This window comes from Trichosurus vulpecula, chromosome 3, assembly GCF_011100635.1.
Source record: "Trichosurus vulpecula isolate mTriVul1 chromosome 3, mTriVul1.pri, whole genome shotgun sequence".
In the NCBI taxonomy this organism is placed as follows: Eukaryota; Metazoa; Chordata; class Mammalia; order Diprotodontia; family Phalangeridae; genus Trichosurus; species Trichosurus vulpecula.
The window spans coordinates 82,260,578-82,286,995 of NC_050575.1; the positions used below are offsets into that span (position 1 = coordinate 82,260,578).

General features: G+C 39.9%; 1 protein-coding gene across 1 annotated transcript in view; it reads right to left on the minus strand.

The window, feature by feature from the left end:
* The window catches only part of SLIT3 (slit guidance ligand 3), a 792,609-nt gene that overhangs the window by 630,995 nt on the left and 135,196 nt on the right, over positions 1-26,418 (minus strand). The window contains exon 4 of the mRNA XM_036752562.1: positions 14,763-14,834. Coding sequence (XP_036608457.1) covers positions 14,763-14,834 — 72 coding nt within the window. The remainder of the gene's footprint in view (positions 1-14,762; positions 14,835-26,418) is intronic.

Consider the following 26,418-nt stretch of genomic DNA (forward strand, 5'->3'; position numbering starts at 1 on the left):
AGGGTAGGGGCAGTTAGGTGGCACAGGCCTGGAGCCAGGAAGACTCATTTTCCCAAGTTCAAATCCGGCCTCAGACACTTACTAGCTGTGTGATTCTGGGCAAGTCACTTAACCCTGTTTGCCTCAGTTTCCTTATCTGCAAAATGAGCTGGAGAAGGAAATGGCAAACCCCTCCGGTATCTCTGCCAAGAAAACCTAAATGGGGTCATGACCGAAAGGACTGAACAACAAGATAATCAACCAATCAAATATTGATCTGTTACCTGATACTCAAGGCAAGAAACTGCACTGAGTGTACCAAGAAGCATAAGATTAAGTCCCTGCCCTCAGGGAGCTAACTGAGGAAATAAAACATTACTATTTTTTAACAGTGCAAAGGTACACGTTCTGAGAAATAAATTAGGAGCATAAAGACAAAGTGCCAGAAGGTCAGGAATGAGCAGTTAGAAGACTTGATACTCTATCAAGCTGGATCTTGAGCTGAACATTGAAGGATCCCAATCTCTGCCTCTTAACAGCCCTTGTTCCCTTCAAGACTCAGCTTAAGTTCTACCTTCTACAGGAAGTCTTTCTCGATTCCTCTGGGTTCTAGTGCCTTCCTTCATATAAATCACCTATAGTCTGTTTTGTCTATTTTTACACACTCCTATATTTGTGTGTGTGTGTGTGTGTGTGTGAGAGAGAGAGAGAGTGAGAGAGAGAGAGGGAGAGAGGGAGAGGGAGAGGGAGAGAGGGAGAGGGAGGGAGGGAATAGTGCCTCCCCCAATAGAATGTAAACTCCTTGAGGGCAGGAATTATTTCATTTTTTTTCTTTGTATCTTGAGTACCTAGTATAGTTCCTGACACATCCTAGATGCTTCTTGACTGATTAAGTAGGCTTCATATAATCAGTGCAGGGAAGGCATTCTAGGACGGGAAGCATCATGAGCATAAGAAGGGAACAGAAATTTGCATAAGGTGTTTACACTGTGGCCAGTGAGTAGAGAACAGGATCCAGAGCTAAATTTGTAGAGATAGGTAAGAACTAGTTTGCAGAGGGCCTTCTCTAGAGGCCTAGACAAGCTTGAGATCTCTACCCTACTCATTTCCAATGACTTTCTGTGAAATTAAAAGAAAAAGAAAACAGGCAACTTCTCACTGGGTTCATCAGAGGCTCTGTCTTCCCCCTTTTTATGCCACTGCTTTTCTGGTCTCATTAGGGCTAATGACCTACCATTCTTCACTCCGATTTAAATAAAGGAAGTGTTGTACACAGGGGAGGGAGGTTCTGCAGAAAGAGAGCCATTAGTGAGGGGAGCCATAACCATTATTTCCAAAGATAATTCTGCTCAATATGTTTGACCCATGGGAGCAGACAGTCTACAATGCTCTGGTTTGATAAATGGAATGAATGTCACCCAGAAGTCTCCTGGCTGTGAGCCTGACCTATGAACATCTTTTCTAGAGGGGGAAAAAATCCATCCCTAGAGACCAGCAAGCGTTCACTGTAATAATTTACTGTCTTGCACACAGACCTGCTTGCTGCCATGTTTGCCCACTAAAACTACAATTATGAGACATAGAAACAAAAGACCTCCTCACACCCCATCCTGACCCCTGCTATTTTGCCACACCATTGCTCAATAATTCTGGCTAATTTAACAGTCAGCATCTCACAGTAAAGTCAAATTATATCTTAGCTTCAAGTCAGCAGCCTGGGAGAGATCTTCATCTGCTAGGGGAGAAGGAAAGAGAGGGGTTGGAATGAGAATATTAGCAGAATTTATGAACTGGCATTTATTTCTATCCAACATTGCTATTCTCATTAGATAAAGGTCAGGTCACCCAGAGCATCAGGATCTACTGCTTACAATTTGATAAAAACCCAAATTAAAGAAGATTGAGATAGATCATTCAGCCTCTGGTTAATCCTGGTGTCCATTTATTTTCCTTTATCACACGAGAGGAAAGGAGGAAAGGAGAGGGTGGGAGAGAGAAAGAAGGAAAAAGAGAGAGAGAGAGAGAGAGAGAGAGAGAGAGAGAGAGAGAGAGAGAGAGAGAGAGAAGAGGGGGGAATCTTTGTAAGCTTCAGAAACATGTGCAAAGTCCTGTGTAAATTTCAATCAGAAACTGAGTGGGTAACTAAAAAGTCAAGTCCAGGGCCACAGAAACATAAAGGAGAGGGATAACTCATTAACTTAGTAGTGCAAGACTCTACTTAACTGTGGGGGGACTTTTGCTATTTAACTCACTGGGGGTGTAAAATGGAGAACATGCTTCTAGCAACTGGACCTCATCACCAAAAGGCAGGTGAGAAGACTCAGAGATGGAATGGGAGAGAAAAAGAAACAATGTGAATACAACATTTAAATATTATTCTAAAATACGAATCAAAAATGTGAAGCCAAGACATTGAGTTCAGGCAAAAAGCATGAAATTTGCTTAAATGTCTCCATTTTGGTTTAGTTTGGACCACAACATGTTATCATAGTTTTGCCATAGTTAATATTGTGTCAACACTTTCATTACAAGCCCTGATGTCCAGGTGTTTATAACTGAGCTGTAAATCTTGCAGCAGAAATTTAGCTTTCAAGACTTTGGACTGAGGGATCATTGGGAAGCCAAAATAAAGTTGGAGTTGGTGTGAATTGGAGTTATACTAGAACTAGTGCACCAACTTAGAGTGTATTTATTTCCTTGCAAGGATACTAAATGTTGCTAGACATTGAGAATTGGTTGGTTTGGTGGCAAGAGTGCTCAACTGGTAATAAGAAGACCTTAATTCTAGACCTGGCTGTGCCACTAGATTTGTGACTAAAAACAAATCATTTCATCTCTCTAGAGGCTCTTTTTTCTCATCTTTGTAAGATCACAGGATCATAGAATTAGAGCTGAGAAGGGCCTCAGAGGCCTCTTGATTCAACTTCCTCATTTTACAGATGAAGAAACTGAGGTCTAAAGCAGTAAAGTGACTTTGTCTAGTACCAAACAGGTAGTAAATGGAAGAGGCAGGATCGAACCCAGGTCTTCAAACTCTCGATCTACTGCTCTTCCCAACTTTCTGTCCTTTCTATCATACACGTTCTTGTGAAGATCAAAAAAGGTTATATTTGTGAAACTCCTTCAAAAATTAAGGCACCAAATATAGGTTAGGGTTGATAACAAGAGCAATTAAGCGTGCCTATTGGATCTAGTTCAATGACAAACATTTTAAGTTTAGTCATTATAAGTACTTGTGCAAGAGACTGCTGGAGAACTTAAGTCTGGATTTCTGTACCCCACCTTGTCTCAAAAAAGTGGGGAAAGCTGATATTATTTTTAATACAAAACATTTCCTGGATATTTTCAATTCCTGATACTGACACTCACAATGGAGAGAGAGAATGTACATTTCATAGTGGAGGTGAAGGCTAAATCTCCTGTTCTCATTGCCAGCAATTGAAATGTTTACCTTTGAATGGGTTCTTGAAGAGTTTTGACCCTTTATTTGGGGACTCTTGGGAATACTCACAAAACTCTGCCTAGGCTGCCCCTTGACTCTGTGCTCCACAGGATGCCGAGAGAAGCATGTGGTATTCTGCAGAACAGGACTCAAAGCTGGACGTTTCCAGCTCTGCAGGTGGGATTCAGCCAAGGAAGTCTGAGAAGGATCCAAGTGGCCACAATCCCATGTTCCTGCCCTCTAGGTCCAGACTGTCTTTTCTTTTCTTTCTTTTTTTTTTCATCTCGCGTGTGTTTTCTATACAGAATCTCAGGAGCCCGAGAGCTTTGGGCACATGCTGTAGACTCTTTATTTATCACGAACAATCAACAACCCTCCAGTGTTTGATTTGGAGGGTCCTTGGTGCCGAAGTTTCTCTTCCCAATAGCATTGACAACAACAACAACAAAACTGACCAAAAAAACCTCAGAAGATACTCTTAATAACAACAATACAACAGTATTCATGTAGCACGTACATTTTTGCCAGGCACTGTGCTAAGCATTTTATACCAATCTATTTTGATCCTCACCACAATTCTAGGAGGAAGGTGTTATTATTCTATTTTACAAATGAGTAAACTGAGTCAAACTGAAGTCTAAAGACTTGCTGAGAGTCACGCAGCTAGTAAGGGTCTGAGGTTGGATCTGAGCTCAAATCTTCCTGACTCTAGGCCTGGTGCTCTATCCACTAAGCCACATAGCTGCCTAAATAAACTTGTATTGATATCCTTCGTTTTGAGATCATCTATATTCCCCAATGTATACCACCTTCCTTACTCTCCCAGAGAGCCATTCCTCACAACAAAGGAAAAGGGGTGGGAGAGGGAGAGGGGAACAGTTCATCAAAACTAATCCATGTATCAAAAATGTCTGACATTATATTTAGCGTCCTACATCTATAGCACCATTTTTTGTCAAAGAATCAGGGCTGGAGGTGCCATGGTGGATAGAGCACCAGGTCTGGAGTCAGGAAGACTCATCTTGAGTTCAAATCTGGTCTCAGACATTCCCTAGCTGTGTGACCCCAGGCAAGTCACTTAACCCTGTTTGCCTCAGTTTTCTCTTCTGTAAAATGAGCTGGGGAAGGAAACAGCCAAACCACTCCAGTCTTTCTGCCAAGAAAACCCCAAATGGGGTCACGGAGAATTGGACATGACTGAAAAACAACTGAAAAAAAAACAACAAATATCTCTTCTTTGGGGCCAAGCTGAGTCATTATAATTTTGAAGTACTCAGTTTCAATGGTTTTGTTGTTTTCCTTTTCATTTACATTGTTGTAGTAATTGTGTTTATCATTTTCCTCGTTCTACTTCCTTCCCTTTGCATCAGTTCATATAAGCAGAAGATTTTTTTCATCATACTCCAGACCTCTGCCAGCTGTTTGCTCTCTTGGTTCATTTTCTTTTTTTAAAAAAATTAATATACGTCTCTTCTTTTTTATTGCTGACAACCATGAACATTTCAATATACAAAGAACAAAAAAAGGAGAACTGTATATGAAATTGTGAGTCTTGGTTATGTTCAATTGTTTTAAAGATCCTCAATTCATTTTCCAAAGCCCCTGGTCACTTGGAATAAGACAAGGGAGCAGAAGACTTCAGTTACGGGAGACAGAACTACAATCCAACTTACTAACTGCTCGATTCCAGGATATTCTCAGAAACAAAGCTCTCTAATATGTATCCCCTCTCATCACACAACAAGCTGGTTGGCCCTGGGGTTTGGCCACTGCTGTCCTATCAACCAAAAGCTGTGCTGACTTCCTTTAAAGTAAATTTCTCTTTTCTCCATGGTTCCCCTATAGCACAGTGACATTGTGAGCAAGAGGTCAGTGATGAGATTATGGAAATGATTAACACTGTACACCCCTCTTCACAAAATCATCTTGGAACCCCTACCAAGAAAACAAGCTAAAAGCCTCACCTTGCAAACAAAAAAAATATATTAAATCCATGAAATCACTCAAGTTGCCCTTCCAAAGGATAGGGAGGCTCAAAATGTTTTATGCAGCAACCTACAAGAAACTCATTTTGTGGGATGTTTCACATTCCAGCCCATGGTTTATTCCCCCATATATCCCTGCCACTAATATCAACCAGATGTGGCAGTGAAGTCTGTGCAGAACTGTAAAAATTACAAGCATATTCTGTAATTCCAAAGCATCGTAAAGTCACAGCTAGCTTTTTCCCCCTCCCACAAGCTGGTAGAAAGTTCCTCAGAACAGGGACTACCTGTTCATTTTGGAAAACACTTCTGCTGGTCCAACTGGCAAAAAGAGTTTCCACCATGGAATCCAAATCTGCTTCCCATAAATGGGTAAGGGAAGTCAGAGGGATTCATTTGTAAACATCCTGGTTGGGTCCATGAATTTTCCTTTTAAAAAAAAAGAAGAAAGAAAATGTTTCCACCTTTAATACTCCAGATCTCAGTTCTGGATATAACGCAGGGATAAATACAAAATCCTGAGCCTTGATGTCTCAAAGATCCAGGAGAAGATTGATTGAAAAATGGACTTACTCACAAAGCTCTACTTGGGGAATTAAAACAAAAAAAAACCCAAAGTAGAGTGCATTCAGCTGACTTCACAGTCATACTGACAAAGAAAGCATATTGTTACAGGGAAAAGAGCACCAGCTTTGGAGTCTAGGGCCACAGGTTCAAATACTGCTCTAATGCTTACTATCTGTGTGAGCTTAGCAAAACACTAAACATTCTCAGTTAAGAAGATGATGACCTCAGTTTCCTCATCTGTAAATTGAGAAGACTGGACTAGAGGACCTCTGAGGTCCCTTTCAGCTCCAGCTCTGTAAGCCTATGGTGCAGGAACTGAAGAGACTGTGGAGGTTATTTAATCCAACCGTTTATTTTATAGATAAGGAAACCTATGCCCAGAAAAAGGAAGAGATTCACTAGGCAGTGACTAGCACATAACTGTTGCTTAAAAAATACCTGTTGATTTGAACTATATTGATATTTACCTCTTAAATCAACTTAGCAAGAAAGTAGTATATGAATAAGAAAAACGCAAAGCTGGATACAAATGCTTAGTAGAGTCCCAAAAGAAGAAAGGAACTCATAAAGACTTAAGTTAGAAAAGGCCTTATTATGTGGCTTAGCCCCCCTGTTTTTACCTTTGGGGAAAATGAGGATTTAGCCAGACAGGTGGCATAGTAGACAGAAGGTTGTGTCTAGAGTCAAGAAGATTCATCTTCCTGAGGTCAAATCTGGACTCAGATACTTACCAACTGTGTGACCCTGAGCGAGTCACTTCACTCTGTTTCCCTCAGTTTTTTCATCTGTAAAATGAGCTGGAGAAAATGGCAAACTATTCTGGTATTTTGGCCAAAAAAACCCCAAATGGGGTAAAAAAAGGGGGTCATACACTATTGAAAATGACTGAGCAACAACAAAAATGAGGATTAGAAAGTGACTAGCCCAAAGTCACACGGAAATGAGTAGGGACAGCTGCGAATGCAAACTTCAGCCCGCTCCACGCTTTCCTTCCTTAATACTTTGTTTTGGTTCTGTTATATGTGCCAGGGTGCTGAGGTGCCATGGTGATAGTACAAATGAATCTGACGGATAAATACCAGGAGGGATACTATGCCCAGCATAACCCATTATCTATCCACAGAAAGATTAAAGTTAAATCAGTCTTTAAGTACATGATGAAACTTGTAGCTGGTGAAGCATAACACACTAGCAGAAAGAAGAGCTGCCTGACAGAGGAGTCTGCTGCATTGATGTGGGGGATGGGGAGGGAAGAGTTAGGCATCATAGATACAAGGAGGAATAACTTTGGGGGATTTGAAAAATAACTGGGGCAGCTAGGGGTGCAGTGGTTAGAGAGCCTGGGCCCGGAGTCTTCCTGAGTTCAAATCTGGCCTTGGACACTTATCAGCTGTGTGACCCTGGACAAGTCACTTCACCCTGTTTGCCTCCATGTCCCTATCTGTAAAATGAGCTGGAGAAGGAAACAGCAAACCCACTCCAGCATCTCTGCCAAGAAAACCACAAATGGAGTCACGAGGAATCAGACATGACTGAAAACAACTGAACAACAACAACAACAACAAAAAACAAAACTGTAACTTTGGTAAATATTACCCAACATCTACAAGGCAGTAAATGTGCCCTACAATAGTTCCCAGTGTGCCAGCTGCTGATCCGGCACAACTGGACAACAGCAGGGCAGGGTGAAATCCTTAAGACAAGGTGAAACCTTTCTATCCTTTCCAGAATTCCAAGACCACAACCGCAGGTGCTCTATCTCTAACTACTTCAGGAGGTTAATTCCATATTATCATCATCCCACACCGGATAGCAATGATCGTGAAAAATTACGACGTACAATTGTTTTCCCTGCTGAGTTTTCACATTTGTCTTACAGCATTATAAGCTCTATGGAAATATTTATTGCATGTCAGACTATCTTCAAGTTTAGTTCAGAAATTTAAAGACTAAGATTGCCACAAAGAGACACTCTAAGTACTAAAAGAAATAAAATAAAAAAAAAATAAAATTAGAATATGAGAGGGTTGTTTCCTCTCAGAACTAAGCCAAATCATACACTAATAGGAAGTTTCCCTGGAACTTGAGGGTAATGGTCTTTAATTTTTTCAATGGGAAATGTGGTTTGCAAAGATAAAGGCCACAGTAGCCCTGGAGCAAAATCTGGTGGTTATTCTGAACATTGTTTTCAGCTGCCTATATTCTGCCTTCCTAATTCCTCAAAATTCCATTGACCCAAAGAAAAGGTGATTTTTTTTACCCTATTGAAATTTTTAAGGCTGTCAAAGACAAGGACTTAGGAATAACTGGAGTCTCACATTCTGACATTAGCATAAGTGATTATTCTTCTACAATTGCTAAATAATTACTAAATATTTAATGGACTCTTTGGAACCAACTATCAGACAGTTGGGTTATTAGGACACTGGTTGCCTATATAGCTTCCTTACTAAGAGGTCAAACTATTCAAACACATACATAGACCAACCCTATGAGCCATTTTCTCTCCAATGTTCTTTACTTCACTGAATTTTAGAGGACTGTTAAATCGCCGTTTCCACATTACCTAACACTGTCTAAGGAATCTTCAGAGATATTAACCAGTTAATGCCCAAATAACCAAATGTCCTGTCCATAAATTAAACTCTCTTTTTTATTGGAAGAACCAAGACGACGTGCAAAAAGGATAGAATTATAACATTTTAGAGCTGGAAAGAACTTATTCATAGAGACTTGCACATACTAGAGAACTATGAAAAACTTGTCTCCCTGGGACTTCCAGTTTTGAGCCTAGATATAAGTTCCAGGTTTGAGAGAGAAGTGCCATGTATGCCAGAAAGAGAATGTCCTAAAGAGACTTATCCCAAACTTTCAAGAGAGTCACACTACATTTTCTGAACTCCAGCCTCTACTTCTCTGCAGAACCAAAGGCCCAACCTCTGTGACTCTGGGTTCCAACTTGTGAACCTCACCTTATCTGACTTTGCCTCGGGTCCACAGTGCCGCGGAGGCCTGGGACTGTCTTGTTTGCTGGTATCTGTATCCCCAGAACTTAGCACAGTGCCTGGCACATAATAAATGCTCAAAAAATGTTTTCCCATTCATTCACTCAACTCATTCATTCATGTATGCATGCATACATTCACCCATTCATTCGTATATTCATTCAGGGTCATCTCATCCAATCCTATCATTTTACCAGTGATGCCTGAAGAAGTGAAATGACTTTTGAAAGAGATTACACATGGTTAGCAGCAAACTCCTGACCCTGACTCTTATTCCAGAGATCTTTTCCCAATGAATTCAAGATGATGGGGCTAATTAGCTGAAAAGGCACTGTGCAGTGAGCAGGCCAGCCCCTTCTCTCTCTTAAAAAAATTAAACTCATAGCAATGAATGGGCTAACTAACAGACTATAGTTATCGAGGGAGCACTTGATAAGGTGTCTGTGTTAAAGCTCTAGGACAACCAGCGGGTCACTCAGGTGCCACTGGCTACCCTTTAACTACTTGCCATAGAGCAGAATTCAACACAAAGTGGACGGTCATCTGACTTCTGCCCCAGTGATCTTTCTCCTGCCCCATGAAGCCTGGGTAGCAGGTGCTTCCTTCTTCCTGGTCTCAGCGCTTTGGGGAAATAGATCCTTTTAACAGCTGCTGAAATGAACCTATAATAGTCTGCAGTGTCCAGCACACACGCTGCACAGGTGTGAGCCAATTAGACATCAAGTACTTGGTAACTACCACTGTATGCCTAACACAAGAGCCAGCATGAGCAATTTTGGACCCTGGGGCAAGTATCATGAATCATGCCTGGACCAAGCAAGAGGAAAGGTGCCATCAAATCACCTTTGCAATTTGTGATACAAAAATAAAGCAAGTGGTAATTAAGAAAAATTCAGTTTAGTAGGAACAGTAATTAGTTGCTATTGAGGCTTTCATGCTATAGAAGGAGTATATGTATTAACTGTGTTTGCATCCTCAAAATTTTGGTGCTCAAGTGCCCTGACCTAATTATGGCTCTACTCAGTACTGTCTTCATTCCCCTCCAGACTGTACTTTTGACTTTCCACAGGACATTGTCTACCATGCCATAGAAAAACCTCTTCATTCGGGAAGTTCCTTCTGCTAATGTACTATTTCTCACACTGGAAGTACTTTTTTGTGGTAGCAAAGAATTGGATTCTGTGGTGGCAAAAAATTGGAATGTGAGGGGATGCCCATCAATTAGGGAACGGCCAAACAAGTTGTGGTATATGATTGTGATAGAATACCACTGTGCTGTAAGAACTGATGAGCAGCACGGTTTCAAAAAGGATCTGAGAAGACTTACGTTAACTGATGCAAAGTGAAGTGAGTAGAAACAACAAAACATTGTATACAGTAATAGTAATATCGTAAGGATGAACTACTGTGAGAGACTTAGCTAACGCTGATCAACACAATGATTCAAAACAATTCCAAAGGACTCATGATGAAAAATGTTAACCACATCCACAGAGAGAAATGATGAATTCTGAGTGAAGACAGAAGCATACTTTTTAATTTTATTTTTGGGAATTTTTGGGGGTACGTTTTCTTTTGTGATATGGCTAATATGGGAATAAGTTTTGTATGATTTCACATGTATAATTGATATTATATTGCTTGCCTTCTCAAGGGGTATGGGAGGGGCTGGAGGGAGGGAATTTGGAACTCAAAATTTAAAATAAAGAATGTTAATTTTTTACATGTAATTAGGAAATATTTGATGAAATAAGTAAAAATATATTTTAAAAAAAGGAAATACTCTGCTCCTATCTACCATCTGATTCCTCCCAGAACATCCATTTTAAGGAGAAGGCCCAGATCAACCTTTTCTTCATACCTCTTTAAGGTACACTCCTGATTTTCTACAGGACTTTCTCTACCATGGCTCGGCAATGGGTACCTTCACCTCCACCCTTGCCTTTTCAGCTTTTTATATGTTGTCTTTCCCCATCAGAAGGCAGGGATTGTCAATCTTTCTGCTTATATTTGTTTCCAGTGCTTAGTACAGTGCCTGGAGCATAGTGAGCACTTACTAAATTCTTGTTGACTGTGCAAGGCATTGTGCAGATTATAGAAGAGACAGTTCTACCCCTTGAGACCCTTATCATCTTGTAGAAACACAGTGGACAGAACGCTGGACTTGGAATCAGGAAGACTTAAGTCTAAATCTCACCTCTAATTCCAATTAGGTTTTTGGCTCTGGATAGGTCACTTTCATCTATAAAATAAAGGGTTTAGACTAGCTGGCCTTTATGATCCCTTCTAGCTCCAAAACAATGATTCAATGAAAACACACACACACACACACACAATTTCTAAGGTCCCTTCCATTTTTAAAAACCTATGGACTAGACAATAAGTTACAATCAAGTCCCAAGTTTCATGTGCAGAACTTAAGAGCAACAGGAATTCAGCAGAAGCCAACAATCTATTGACAAGATTTATTAAGCAACTTCTGTCTGAAGGGCACTGTGGTAGGCCTAGGGGTGATGAGGGGGGAGAGAGATACAAAGTTCAGATAAGACACTGTCTTTCTTCTTTCTGGAACTTCCAGTCTAGTAGCAAGATAAGACATGGAGATAAAAATAATGCACAACATTACATTAAAAGTGCATCAGAGAGTTGCAAAACAATGGTAAGTCTGCATGGGGAAGATCATTGCTGACAGGAGAAGGGTTCATGATGGACATGGCACCTGAGTTGTGGCTTTCAAGTACAGACCCAGGGGTGGAGGCAAGGAGGAAGATAGTAAAGGGCATGAGAGTAAAGGCCCAAGAAGCAAGTGAGCACAAGGCATGATGGAGGAATACAGAGTAGTCCAGAGTAACTGGGTGTAGAAGTCAGGGAGAAAAAGTGTGAGATGTGGCTGGAAAGGCTGAGAGAGTTCAGAAAAAGGAAACATCAGTGAAGGCTAGAGTTGTTGGGGGTGGGGAGGTTCACTGAGGATGAAGGCCTTGATGGGCCCAAACACTTTCCTGTTTTTTATTAATTTTTTTCAATTAACAAGCATTTATTTTCTCTCCCTCCCACTAGCTACCACTTAAAAAAAATACCCTGTAACCAATAGTCAAGCAAAACAAATTTATACATTGGCCATGTCCAAAAATGTATGAGAGATGCCATTTTCCATTGAAGCACACACAAGAAGGACTAGTTAGGGCAAGGTCCCATTGTACCTAAACATCCCATTCAGTGTTACAAGGATTGTCCATGCTCACCCTGTAACCACAGTTCATCAATCTTCAGATATGGACATAATTTAATTCTTTAGAAAAGATGTCCTGGGGGATTTACTGTAGATAACATTCTGTGCAACATTCAGCTAATTATCTTAATTATCTTAGCTTCACCGAAGTTCAGAGCTATGTCCACTGAGGGGTTGTACTCCTTTTTGAAGACTGTATCAGGGGGTGTGCATAGACAAATACACTCAGGTTTGGTCAGACACATGGGGAGGAATGATGTCCTCTGCCTCATCTGTACCCAATACAAGGCCTGCAGCAGATGTTTGCTGGCAGTTTGTCTCAGTGCTCACTGAAATCTTGGTCCTCTTCATGCCAAACAGGGAACCAGGGATTGATTTGGGGAAGACTGAGGTGGAGGATGCACTTCAGGGACCCGATGGCAGAACCTCAAGCAGCCTCTCTGCTTGCTCCCATACCAGGAAAGCCTCACAGAATGATGAGCAAAACCAACTGAGAGCTCACTTCTGGTGTTAGATAAGAGGACCATTTAAGAAAGAGTTAGCAATTTTAACATGCACTTGAGGGTTTCTTAAATGTGAAAATCTGACCACAGATTATCATCACACAAATCAGAACCAGCATGGTGCCAGGAGAATTAGTCCTGGAGAAACTGGGTCCAAATCCCACTTCTGTCACTTACCATCTGTGTGACAATAGACAATTCATTTAACCTCCTTTGGTCTTGGTTTCCTCATCTGCAAAAGGAGAGGGTTGGGCTAAATGACCCCTAAGAGCTCTGTAATCCTATGAACTACTCGGTTAACCTGGGCAGCAAAAACCAGACATATTCCGTTTACTGAAAAGCCAATAATAAAATCACAAAATAAATAGCATATAATCTGCCCTAATTGTATAAAGCAGGATAAACAAGTGCTATGTAATCCTGAGCTGAGAAACCAGGCTCTTGTGTGGAAATAATTTAAGGAAATGGATATACCGGGGAGATGAGGTGGAAACCAGGGTCAGCTTACACTGTTTTCCTGGCTCTGCTCTTAACTCAGCTTTTCCAGCTGAGTTGGAAACTCAAGCAGGGTGGACTCACATGTGTGTTCAAACAGCATGGGGGCGGGGGGTATGCATTCACCCTCATGTCAAACCAGCTGTGCAGGTAGTTCCTGAGTAGAAGACCACGAGGATGTCCCATATCCAGTAAGAAGGTGTTGACAGAGATGACAGAGCACCTTGGTGCAGAGAACACCACAGGAGTGCCTGACAAGATGCAGGTGTCCCTTACTTGTGAAGAAGAAGGCGCCTGTCCAATTCAGGTCCTCATCCAGTCTTTTCATGTTGGTGCATCAACAGCAAAACTCTCCAAGTGTATGTTTGTGCATGTGCATGTATATGTAAAAATGCATATATGTATTTTTCCTAACATTGACTTGGCTCCTAAATGAATATAAGATGTTGCCATGTATTTTATGTTTCCCAAGGAAGGAGAATTTATGTCCATTCTTTCACGGGTAATTTTATTGCACAAGTAAATATTAAACACAATTGGAAATGTATATGGATATCACAACTTTTCAACTTCCCTATGGTAACTATACAATTTCACCAGCAAGGCTTCTGTAGCAGTCAGATCATTTGTTGTACCACTCATAGAAAAAGCCCAGAATAAAATTTATCTGCATGCAGCTCCTGCTGAAAAGTCCCCAAAATGGCTAAGTCATGCTCTATCCAGTTCCGCCTTGTGATCAATGAAAGAAGTCACTAGGAGAATCTATACCAGAATCACAGAATGCACCGGCCATCATCAATAAACACTGAGTGAGCACCCATCATGCATGTGCTCAGTCCCACTACCTCAGAAATCATATTTCATCTCCAATTCCAACCAGTCTTCCTGTTCAAAATAATTCATATTGAATGAATGTGCCCAGATGTCGCTATAACTGATCATTTCTGGTGGGGAAAAAATGACAAGCTGGCTCGCCTGTTCTTGCAGAAACATCCTCTCAACAGAGTATTCTGCAGCTAGGAGATCCAGAAAACAGTCTATGCCCCATTTATTCTGCAAATGGCAGGCGCTGTTCTCACCAGAGTGACTGTATGTGAATACAGGCTCCAGTCAGAATGTTGTGTTCAAAGCAAGAGCTCTCCATAACCAGCTCTTTTTTGTTAACAAACTGAAAGAAAATCCCATAAACATGAGACATTTCTCTGCAGGCATCTAGGCCCTTCTGGAAGCCCCACCTCCCTTAACACCCCCTCCCCCCCTCAGCAAGGCACATCCCACCATCACAAACAAATTATCACCAGTGGCCTCTTGAAGCTCTTAAGCTCTGAGGGACGCAAAGAGAAGCAAAGAGTGATGGCTTCTTTATTTTCTCTCTAGTTCCATTTCCTTCAACTGGCAACACCTCACTGAACATTGGTCTGACTTTTCTATTCAACAGATCCACCGCCAAGTATCACATGGCACAAGAGACTACCAACACGATGGCAAATACATTATCCACACCAGCCACAGTAAATAAAAGCACAGCCTGTATATTAGGAATCAAACTCTACTTACAATCTGGTTAACTTCAGAGTGTTCTGGAAAAGCAATTCTGGGAGGACTTGTAGTTTATTCTTGTTCAAACGCCTAAAAATAAAAAAAAAATACAGAAAACAACCATTAAGGAAAGGTCCACATAAAAGGAATCTTGCATAAGCCATAGATCCCGTATCAATCAATAATAAAAAATTAACAAGTAATTATTGAATACCTCCTATATGCTTAGTCCTAAGCTAGGTCCTCTAAGAATGACAAAATCATCATACCCAAAGAACCTGCAACCCAATGGGAGAAATAAATTATAAAAAGATTATTGTTGCTGTTATTCAGTCATTACAATTGTGTCTGATTGATTCTTCATGATTTGGGGTTTTCTTGGAAAAGATACTGGAATGCTTTGCCATTTACATCTCCAGCTCATTTTGCAGATGAGGAAACTGAGGCAAATAGGGTTAAATGCCCAAGGTCGCACAGCTAATAAGTGTCTGTGGCCAGATTTGAAGTTTATTATCAATGTCAAATGAAGGAGATAGCATGGTCTTGTAGAAAAGACTACGGGACTTGCAGTCTGAAGTCTTGAGTTAGTATATGAACTTTGTTACCTGCACAAATAGGGAGAAGTCACTTGGGCCTTGTTTTCTCATTCATAAAATGATGAAATTGACTCAGATATTCACTAAGATTCCTTTCTAGTTCTAGATCCTATAATACCTTAAGTGCAAGCAACAATAGAGAGTATATTCATTCAAAAGATTGAAATTTCTCTGTGGGCTAGAGTAATCCAAGAAGTCTTCATGAACTTGGGCGGACTCTTGAAGGCTGATGGAAGGCAGTTTAGGCAACATTTAGAAGATCTCCTTAGCTAAAGTAGAAAGTTCCTGTTTCTTCATTTAGAAAGTGGTGGTGATAATAACACTTTATCAACCTCACAAATGATGACGGTAGAATATTTGGACATAAGGTTTGAAAGACACTTTAAGTTCCGATTTCGGAAGACCTTGAAAGTTTAGCAAGAACAAAAGTGATGTTATCCTGTAGGCCACGAAGAAGTCTATCATCACTGCTCATCAAGATGAGAGTGATGTTTAAGAAGATTAAATTGGTGGTTTCCCATATCCAAGAACCCCATTATACATGTAAATTACATTAACCATGAATAACTATAACTTCAGTCCTTGCCACAGCTAGATTTCAACCTATAACTAATGAAATCTTGGGTTGCATTAAGAGAGATGTAGCTTCCAAAAAACAGGGAAGTGATAGTTCCTCTGCCCTGATTGGACCACATCTAGAAAAGCATGATCAGTTCTGGGTGGCAACAGTTTAAAAGCAACATCGATGAATTGGAAAGTTCCCAGATAAAGGCAAAGAAGACAGTGAAAGGCCTTGGATCCATGTTATATGAGGACTGGTGGGAGATAATGGGCATATTCAGTTTGGAAAAGAAGACCCAGGGTAACATCACAGGTGTCATCAAATACTTGTGGAGGCAGGATTAGACTGGTTCTGTTTGGTCCCAGAGGGCACAAACAAAAGCAAAGAGAGGAAGTTGCCAAGAGGTCAGTTTGGGCTGGACGTTAGGGAAGACTTTCCTAACAATTAAGAATGGGCTGCCACAGGAGGTGGCAGGCTTCCCCTCCTTGGAGGTCTTCAAGGAAAGGCTTGAAGATAATTGTTGGATATATTAGACTGGGGACTCCTTCCTTTTTGAGTATTTTAGATTGGGATTTCTTTTATATATAGGCTGGAGTGAATGAGTGATAAGGTCCCTTCCAACTCTAACTATTTGTGATTCTGTAAACACAAGAGTTGAAAACAAAGATATCAAATTCTGTATGCAACACTACTGAGTATACTATATTAAGGTGTAATTGGGAAATAGTTACCAAAATAAAAATACAGTAAAACGAAGCTCACATTACATTTTTAATGTAAGTCAATATGCAGTCTGCAGGTATCTATCCTCCCTTTTATGTTTGAGTTTGACATCAGTGTTTTAAAAAATGAAAACTGCTTTTCACAAATACCTGTCCCATCCTCACTAATGTCAGTAATGTTCCCAGAACAATACAACACTGCCTGGGCACCCTCTATCCCCAGTCATGACAGACATGTTTCATTTCAATTAATCACTTTTTTTTTGCCCGGACCTGTGATTCTATTAGTGTAGGGAAGTCCTAGTGTGGAAACTCCCTCTACTAATTCAAACTGCCAACTCTTCTATACCTAATAATCTTAAAGAGTGGGGCCTGGAGTACCAAAAGGTTGAGTGATTAGCTCATAGCCATAATGCAGATATTAGAGCCAAGATTCGAATTTAAGTTTTTGTGCTTCTAAGAATAGCCCTCTAGCTGCCACGCATCTCAGTCAACTCAACAATTAAACAGGTAATAACGAAGAGCATACAAAACACTGTCCTGAGTATTATGGGGGATGGAAAAAAGTAACACATGTACTATATGAATACACATTTTTATTTTTGGGCCAGATCTGTGATTTTATTATTATGGGAATGACAGATAAAGAACCACCCACTACTACTGCACGATAGCATCTTCTCTGAATCTAACAATCTTAGCAAGTTGCCTAGAACACTAGGAGTTTAAGCCAGCATATGTCATAGGTAGGACTGGGATCCATTCCTTCCTGAATTCAAGACTATCTCTCTATCCACCATGGAACATTGCCTACCCTCACAATACATGTTAATGTCCAATGAGCAGCCCTTACAATAAATGATACTGGTATTCACATCGATTTTTAAAATCCTATTTATGTTATAACAGGGTACTCAGTTTCCTCTGAAAGACAACCTAAGTTCCTTTTCTTATGAATTCACTGCTTTAACCATTAGGGTCCCAGACAAATGCCTAAGCCTACCTGTGCTGGTGGCCACTTAATTATTTACAAGATTGTTAGCTTTACCTCTGGGATATCTCCATATCAGGCTTGTGGATGATGAAAGAAGAGGCGAACTCTAGGTTAGAGTCTAGCTAGGCATGAACTGGGGCCTTTCTCTGCCAAGAAATGTTTATAGACACAGCCAGGTCATGTGGCTCCCATCTTGGGTCTGCAACACTTTCAAGAATCTCTTCCAGAAGGTGTCTGGTTTTTATCTCTGGCTCCCTGCCTCTCCTCTCTCTGTGTCTCTCTGTTTCATCCCCTCCATCCCCCAACTCTCAGCATGTTGGCTGAGAAGAGCACTGAATCTTCCAAACACCATGGGAGTGCTGCCAGCCTCCCCCCTACATGCATCCTGCAGTCTCAAGTGAGAAAGTAGGGAAGTTGTATGTTTGATGCTTGTTTTGAGAGCCCAAGAAGCATGGAGAGAGAAAAGAAAACATAATCTGTATAGGACAGTTGCATTATATCCATTCAGTTCAGTTCCCCCAGGAACTAGCTACAAGTAGCCACAGTCTAGCAGAGGACAAAAGATTTGTTGCCTCCATCCCAGGTGAGGAGCTAAAAATAATGGGGCATTTATGACCTTAGAGAAAAATCAGGGGGTTTCCCTCATCTCTTTGGTACCTCTGAGGGTTATTCTACTTCAGAAGATTTTGATTCTGGAAATCAATCAATCAAGCATGCATTGAGCATTCATTATATGCAAAGCACTTTGATAAGCAGTGTTGAGGAAATGTTTGGATTTCTTCCTTAGAAAGATGGTTCAGTCCGCACCATCAAAGTACTTAACTATCCATCTAAATAAGAGGTTCTCTTTTTAAAATTAATTTTTTCAACTGTCAAGCATTATTTTCCTTCACATTTCTCTCATTATGAAAAAAAGAAAACGGAAGAAAAATAAAACCTTTGCAACAAATAAGCATAGTCTAGCAAAAACGAATTCCCACAATGGCCATGTCCAAAAATGCATGTCTTATTCTGCACATTAGGCTCATGCCCCTGTTATGAGGTGAGTAGCTTGCTTCATCATTAATACTCTAGTACTAGTTGGGCATTGTATTGATCAAAGGTCTTAAGTCTTTCAAAAAAAAAAATTTTATAATGTTGATGTTATAAATTAGTCTCCTGGTTCTGCTCAATTCATTCAGTATCAGTTCGTTGAAGTCTTCCCAGGTTTCTCTGAAACCATCCATTTCAAAATTTCTTGCAGTAAAATAGTATTTCATTACATTCCTATAGCACAATTTATTTAACCATTCCCTACTTGATGACCATCCCCTTAGTGTCCAGTTCTTTTCCACTACAAAAAGAGCAGCTATAAATATTTTCTGTACACCGTGAAGGATCTTTCCCTTTTCTTTTGATCCTTTTGGGCAATGTGTCTAATGATGAGGTTGCTGAGTCAAAGGGTATGAACAATTTAATAACTTTCAGGGAATAATTCTTAATTGCTTTCCAGAATGGTTTTACCCATTCATAACTCCAACAATAGTATAACAATGTGTCCATTCTCCCACAGCCTCTTGAAGGTTTGTAATTTTCCTATTTCATCAACTTTACCAGTCAGATGGATCTGAAGTAGAACTTCAAGAGTTGCTTTAATTTGCATTTCTCTAATTTTTAGTGATTTGGATCTTTTTTTTCATATTGCAATAGTTTGGATTTCTATCTTAGAAAACTGCCCATTCTTTTAACTATTTAATAATTGGTGAATGATTCTTATTCTTACAAATTTAAATCAGTTCTTTATATATCTTTAGGTCAGGGTTTCTTAATTTGGGGCCCACAGACACCCAAGAGACCCAAGGATAAATTTCAAGGGGTCCATGAACGTGAAAGGGAAAAATTCCATCTTTATTTTCACTTTCCTTTGGTTTCTTTTATAATCGTATGTATTTTACTCTATGGATTTATAAACATCGTTATGTAAAGGGCTCCAAAGGTTTTATCAGACTGCCAAGGAGGGGTCATGACACACACAAAAGGTCAAGGGCCTCAGACTGAAGGGGAGAGACAGGGCACACATATAGGAAAAGATACCCCACCCCATAAAACAGACTTTGTGAAGTCCTAGAGAAGGCATAGACGTAATTAGTACTATTCTAGCTCAGATGAATGTTTTAATACCTAGCTAGAGCATGACTTGCCTTTTCCTATTTCACACTTGAGGAGTATTAGGAACTACAGAATTTTGGAGCTGGAATAGGCACTGGAGAATATTTCATCAATTCCAACAATCATACCATGAGGCTGGAGTTCAAAGAAAGTGAGGGAAGGACAACCTGGGCCTCAAAATGGCTCTTGCAAGCCAGAAAGTAAGTAGATGATAAGATCTCTGAAGGCCATTGGAAAGGTTTTGGAATTTTAAAGAAGGCTGAAGATTGAGATTTAAGGATGGGGATTTTTGGAGAATTCAAAGAGAAGGAGGAAAGTGAATTAAGCTGAAATAAAAGCACAGTGCCACAAAAAGAGCAGTGGATTTGGGGTTAAAAAACTTGCATTCAAATACTGGCTGTGGGTAATGATGGACAAATTATTTAACCATAAACCAGTTTTTCATCAGTAAAATGAGGGGTTTGGACAAGATGGCCTCTAAAGTTCTTTCGAACTCTAATTCTGTGATCCTATGAAAAGGATTCAAGATAAAGAAAAAAGAGGAGGAGTCAGGAAGATCTGAATTCAAATCCACCCTCAGCCACTGACTGGCTGGGTGACCTGGATGCAAGTCACTTAACCTCTGCCTCAGTTTCCTCATCTGTAAAATGAGGATGAAAAGTACAGTACCTACCTCCCAGGGTTGTTGTGAGGATAGTGTGAGGTGATATTTGTAAAGCACTTTGCAGACCTTAAAGCATTATATAAATGCTGTTGCTGTTGTTAGAAGGAAGAGAAGGCATCAAGAGGAAGGTGGAAATGAGCCTAAAAAGAAGAGTCTGAGGAGAGGGAAAAGGAGGAGGAGGGGAAAGATGGGCAGGAATAGAGGAGTAAAATTGGGGAAGTATGGCAAGAAAATTTAGGAGAGGCAAGTTGGTAAAATAAAGAAAAAGATGCTGAGTTTGCTTGTTAAATTGCTAAGGTGATAAGGAGATGGTTAAGACCCACTCCTTTCCTTGTCCCTAGGACACTATGAAGAGAGAGAGAGAGAGAGAGAGAGACAGAGAGAGAGAGAAAGAGAGAGAGAGACAGAGAGAGAGAGAGAGAGAGAGAGAGAGAGAGAGAGAGAAAGAGAGAGAGAGAGAAAGAGAGAGAGAGAGAAAGAGAGAGAGAGAGAGAGAGAGAGAGAGAGAGAGAGTGAGTGGGTGGGGGTGGAGGGAGAGGGACCTACTAGCAAGAATGACAAAGGGCTGAGGTTCTTGTTTCTCAAAATATGGAGATCCAGGCAATTTTTATAATTGCACTACGTACACAATGTTTTTAATTCAATTCTGTGATGGCCACATGATTCTCTTCCATGCATGAAGTTCAGGCCCATCTTTCTCTTAAAAGGGAATATAAACTGACTCCAATCTCCCAGTTATCATGGAGAATGAAGTATTCTATAGAAAGGGCTTCAATGTTAAAATAAAGCAGAAAATTTATCTGAAGAAGCAGAGGGGAATCTTGACTTATGTCAGGAGCTAGGAGGGTAATAGAATGTGACAGAGGAGAAAAGGAAGAAGGACCCCTGAACACTTGGAGCTAAGTAATAAATGTGTAGCTGAGGAACAAATACTAGTCTGTTCTCTGAAGAGTGATAGTGGCTCCACATGCTGTACAGTGAGAAGTCATCCTGTAAGAGTAAGAGAAAGAGATGATTGGTTGTGCTTGCTAAATCCTTTTAAGGGGAGGTATCTGTTTTAGTGAGGTATCTGTTTACTGACTTGAAATGAACAATACAGTGATCTGCTCTTTTCTAAGGGTTCATGAATCTAGGAAGTGACATAAAACTTCCCAAGACTTGTCAAAGCAGATGATTTCTGTCCACTTCTGGTAATTCACATGGCCACCATACTATGAGAACGAATATAAAAAATATTGCTAAGGATTATGAAATTTTGGTAAAGGAACTAAAGACTTTTTAAGAGCATAGGTGGTATTTTCATCAGTGCAGCTGATCAAAGCAATTCTGAAAAGAAAGTCGTATTTCAAATATGTGAATACTGGTTAGGATGGTATTTGAGGACAGGATTTGTTTCTCTGTCTCACAACTTATAATGTTAGAATGACAAGCCCTTGCTCAGGGATGGAGCGCAACTCATGAGAGCAAATGAAAATGTGTTCTCCTGGAACCTTGCAAATCTAATCAAAAGGATTTTAAACCAAAAAGGAAGGGGAGGACAAAAGCCTGCCTATGTATCTCTAAGCAATTAAGTGGCACAGTGGATAGAACTGAGGCTGAAGAGAAAAACTTTGGATAAGAAAAAGGATTTTTAAAAAAGATATATTGGCTAAAGGAGGAGGATCAAAGAATAAATAGGATTGATGCTTGGGATAGATGGGACAATCTCGGGAAAGAAGACAGGGCTGTTCAGCTCTTCCATTACTTGTTTTTTTTTCTGCCAAGGATAATGCTCTTTGGACTATTAAAAAAAACAAAAATGATTAACAGGAAGTTGATAACCAAAATAAGTAAGAAGATAATGAAAGCATACAATTGCCTTTGATAAGGAAAATCCAGATGAAACAGATGGCAAGGTACTTGAAAACTGACATATGTGATTCTTGAGCAACTGTAGGTGAGCTTTAAGATTTTGGCAAGAAGGAGAGGTATTACAAGATTAGAGAAGAGCAATTTTGTCCCAGTTTTCAAAAAAAGGAAAAGAATAGAGTCTGCAAGCCATAGCATAGTGAGCATTTCTTTAAATTTTGGCAAAATTCAAGGAAGTCTTATTAAATGGATGGTTAATGAACATCTAGGAAAGGAATGAATCATTACAAAAAGTTGGCATGGTTTCATCAAAATGAGGCCCTGCCAGACTATCCAATTTTCTTTTATTGATAGGGTTAATAAGCTATTAGATTAGGGCAATGTTACAGCTTAATTCACCTAGATTTTATTTTTAAAATATTGGAGCATATCTATCATTTTTGTGCCAAACATTTCCTAATGTATTCCAACCACCACCACCACCACCACCAATGAACCTTCCTTTCTAGCAAAGAAAAGCAACTCTAGAAAAGTAACCAACAAAACAACCAGTTTTGATAGCACATGCAACATTCTGCACCCATAATACTCTCATCTCTCTCTTGACAAGATGGAAATGAGTTTCATCATTCCTTTTCCAGGACCAAGATTATTCACTGAAATTGATCAGAATTTAGCTGCCTTCTAATGTTTTTGTTTATAATACTGCACTCAGAGTGTGTGTGTGTGTGTGTGTGTGTGTGTGTGTGTCTGTTACTCTGCTAGATCACTTTCTCTGCTAGGCATCAATTAATAAAAATCTTTTCATGCTTTTCTGAACTCATATTTGTCATTTCTTAAGATGTCATAGTATTCCATTATATCCATATACCAAAATTTGTTCATTCTTTTTCAAGTATGTGGGCTGCCACTTTGTTTCTAGTTGATATATGTGTATGTATGTTTGTGTGCCATTGTGTGCTAAGACTCCCTGCAGTCCCTTTAATATTGACTAGGTGGGTCTTTTATCATCTTTCCCAATATTCTGGGTTTGGGGGGAAATTTCAGAGTTGTTTTAATCTATATTTCTCTTAGTATAAATAATCTACAGCATTCCTCCATGTTTGCAGACATTACACATTTCTTTAAAAAATAATTCATATCTTTCAACCAATTTATGCTTTGTTGAATGGCTCTTGGTCTTATATAAGTATGGCAATTGCCTAAATACCTTGGCCATCAGATATTATCAGAAATATTTAATGCAAATATTGTTCCTTCCTTCTCCTCTCCCCTAAACAGTTTCTCTTTTGATTCTAGCTGCATTGTTTTTGTTTGGGCAACAGCTCTTGAATTTTACATAATCAAAATTGTCTCATTTTTTTCTGATCTTTGATTCATTTAGCTATGAAATCTGAAAGGAACCTTCTTCACATTCTCTTCCAAATTTTTTTATGATGTAATTTTTTACTTCCAAGAAATTGGCTTAAACTTGTTTGCTGGCAAACTGCTTTTCAGCTTTTCTACTCATTCTTGTTAATAGTTTTTCTCCCAGTAATTTGCATTCCTGGATTCATCCAGTAATGGGCTTCTGTGTCACTTTCTCTGTTATGCTTATGTAGTCTATCCCAATGATCTACTTTTTTAACCAAAGCAAATCATTCTGATAAAAATTGCTTTATCAAATTGTTTAGAATCTGCAAATGCTGGGCCTTCTTCATTTCTTTAAAAAAATCCCTTGAGATACTATACCTTTCATTCATCCAAATGAAATTTGTTATTATTGTGCTAGTTCTTTAAATAATCATTTAGTGGCTTGATTGGGCAAGAACTTTTTATTGTATTGGCATGACATAATCATGAGCAATAGCTATCTTTTAATTATTTAAGCTTTCCTTCATTTCTACTTACCTATATTTTAGCAAAGCATTTGACAAAATTTTGCATACTATTCTTGTGAAAAAGAATGGAGAAAACAGGTTAGACAGTAATGTTTAAGGTTATTAGAAACTACTTAAAAGAAAATTAGATTGAAATAATCAACCTCACAAGTACAGGATGGGAGAGTAGTATCTTGAGATAACTTAATTCTTAACTCCCTTGAGAGAATCTCCAAATTTGATCAGTGTGGATCATTACTGTTACCATGCACTCAGGGCTTTTATTGGGTACTTTATATACTACAGCATGTAGCACCCATGAGACAAACCAGCAGGCACATAGAAGGGTTTTGGCAAATGTTTTCTATTTCAGCTATCTTGGGAGGTAGTGAGTTGTTCCTCCATGGATGTCTTTTCAAGTGGAGGGTAGAAGACCTACAGCACAGCAGCCCTCCTGAAAAAAAAAAGTGTTCTAGTGATAATCATGAAGGCCCTTGAAGGCTGAAACAGTTGGTCTAAGACCTGGGGCTGAGTGTACTGTTTTAACAACCGCACAGTGACATTGGCTACAATTATGATTAATACCACTTATGACTATCATCCAGCAATTGCAGTAGCAAACTCTGATCTGCTGCAGGGCTCACAAAGTGATAGGAAGGAAAGAAGTTTCATGTGTTAAAAGCTCCACACTAGAGTTGGAGTTAAAAATAAAAGTACTCACTTCAGAGATGCTGGAAGGTGATGAATCATTTTAGGTTCTACTCTGGTATTTGTGTCAGGACAAAAAAAAAACAACCCAACAACCAAACAACCAAATTTAGCCAACTATGCATTGCATGCTCCTTAACAGACCGTGAATGGGATTCCAGGGTTGGTTGGCTGGGCCCTGTTCCTAAAAGCCCCATGGTCTTTCCCACCTCTTCTTGGCCAATGCCACTCATATCAGAAAGAGCTCAATACCACATCTCATTTTCATCTAATTCCAGGATTTATTCATGTTTACTCTGCCATGCGGAACTGAAAGGTCTTCCTCAGGGAACAGATGAAGACCGTGGTCTTAAAGCAACTGAGTCCTCATATGGCCACCATATGAACAATTTTAGAAAATGAAAAAAGCAAATGAAATGAAATATCTTCCTCTCTCTGATACAGGGGCAAGTATGCATTTGGGGGAGGAGGCAGGTGGTTGCTGTAATGGGGCACGCTATCACTCATATTTTGTAGTGCAGTCACCTCATGTTGGGGGAGGGAGCAGGAACATTGGTACAATGCAAGGAGTGAACCCAAGTCTGAGCTAAGAACTTATTTTAGCTTTAGCTCTTAAAGAAAATCTCAGAGAAGGTTAGGACCACTTACATATTGTATCCTTGAGATCTCACAGAATACAACTTCTAGTGAAGATAGGGTCCTAGAACAGCCCAGTTCTCCCATAATAATTACAGCAAAGTTCTAAAAATGCACCAGAAAGAAAGAATGATAAGGAAAACAGAAGAGACAAAGGCAACAAGCTCCTCTATGCAGTTCAGAATTGCACAAAAAAACTGCCAAAAGCCTGGAGGGATTATGAATGGAGATAAGGCAGGGGAAGAAAAAGCCACTGCCCTGAGCTAGGGCTGAAAGCCAACTCTGGTTTGTCAGAAGAGCAGAATTCAGAGCTCCCCCAGCTAAATACACAGAAGAGAAATCCAGGAAATATGTATTTGTCTGGGGCCTTCCAAGACATCAGAAGCCATTATGCTAGCAACCTGGACTAGAACTATAGCAAAGAAAAGTGTCAAAGCAGCACCCAGGAAGTCCATTCCAAAGCCACAGCATAAGACAAATCAGTGAAGCATCTAGGTGGCTGGCACTTGAGTCATAGCAGAGGATAGGACTAGTACAATGCTTGAGTAGCCCCAAACACTAGGGGCAGGGTGATGGCCAGTACAATCAATGGCATACTATAGGACCTTGTCTGGGATATGGTATAAAATAAATCCAAACCCCAACTGGGTTTTTTTCCTAAGGAGAAGAAAGGAAGGATGGAGGGAGGGAAGGAAGGAAGGAAGGAAAGAAGAAGGTAGGAAGGGATGAAAGAAGAAAGAAAGAAAGAAAGAAAGAAAGAAAGAAAGAAAGAAAGAACGAAAGAAAGAAAGAAAGAAAGAAAGAAAGAAAGCGAAAGAAAGGAAGGAAAGAAGGACGGAAGGACGGAAGAGAGAGAGAGAGGGAGAGGAAGGGAGGGAGGGAGAGAGGGAGAGAGGGAGAGGAAGAGGGAGAGAGAAAAAGAGAGGGGGAGAGAGAG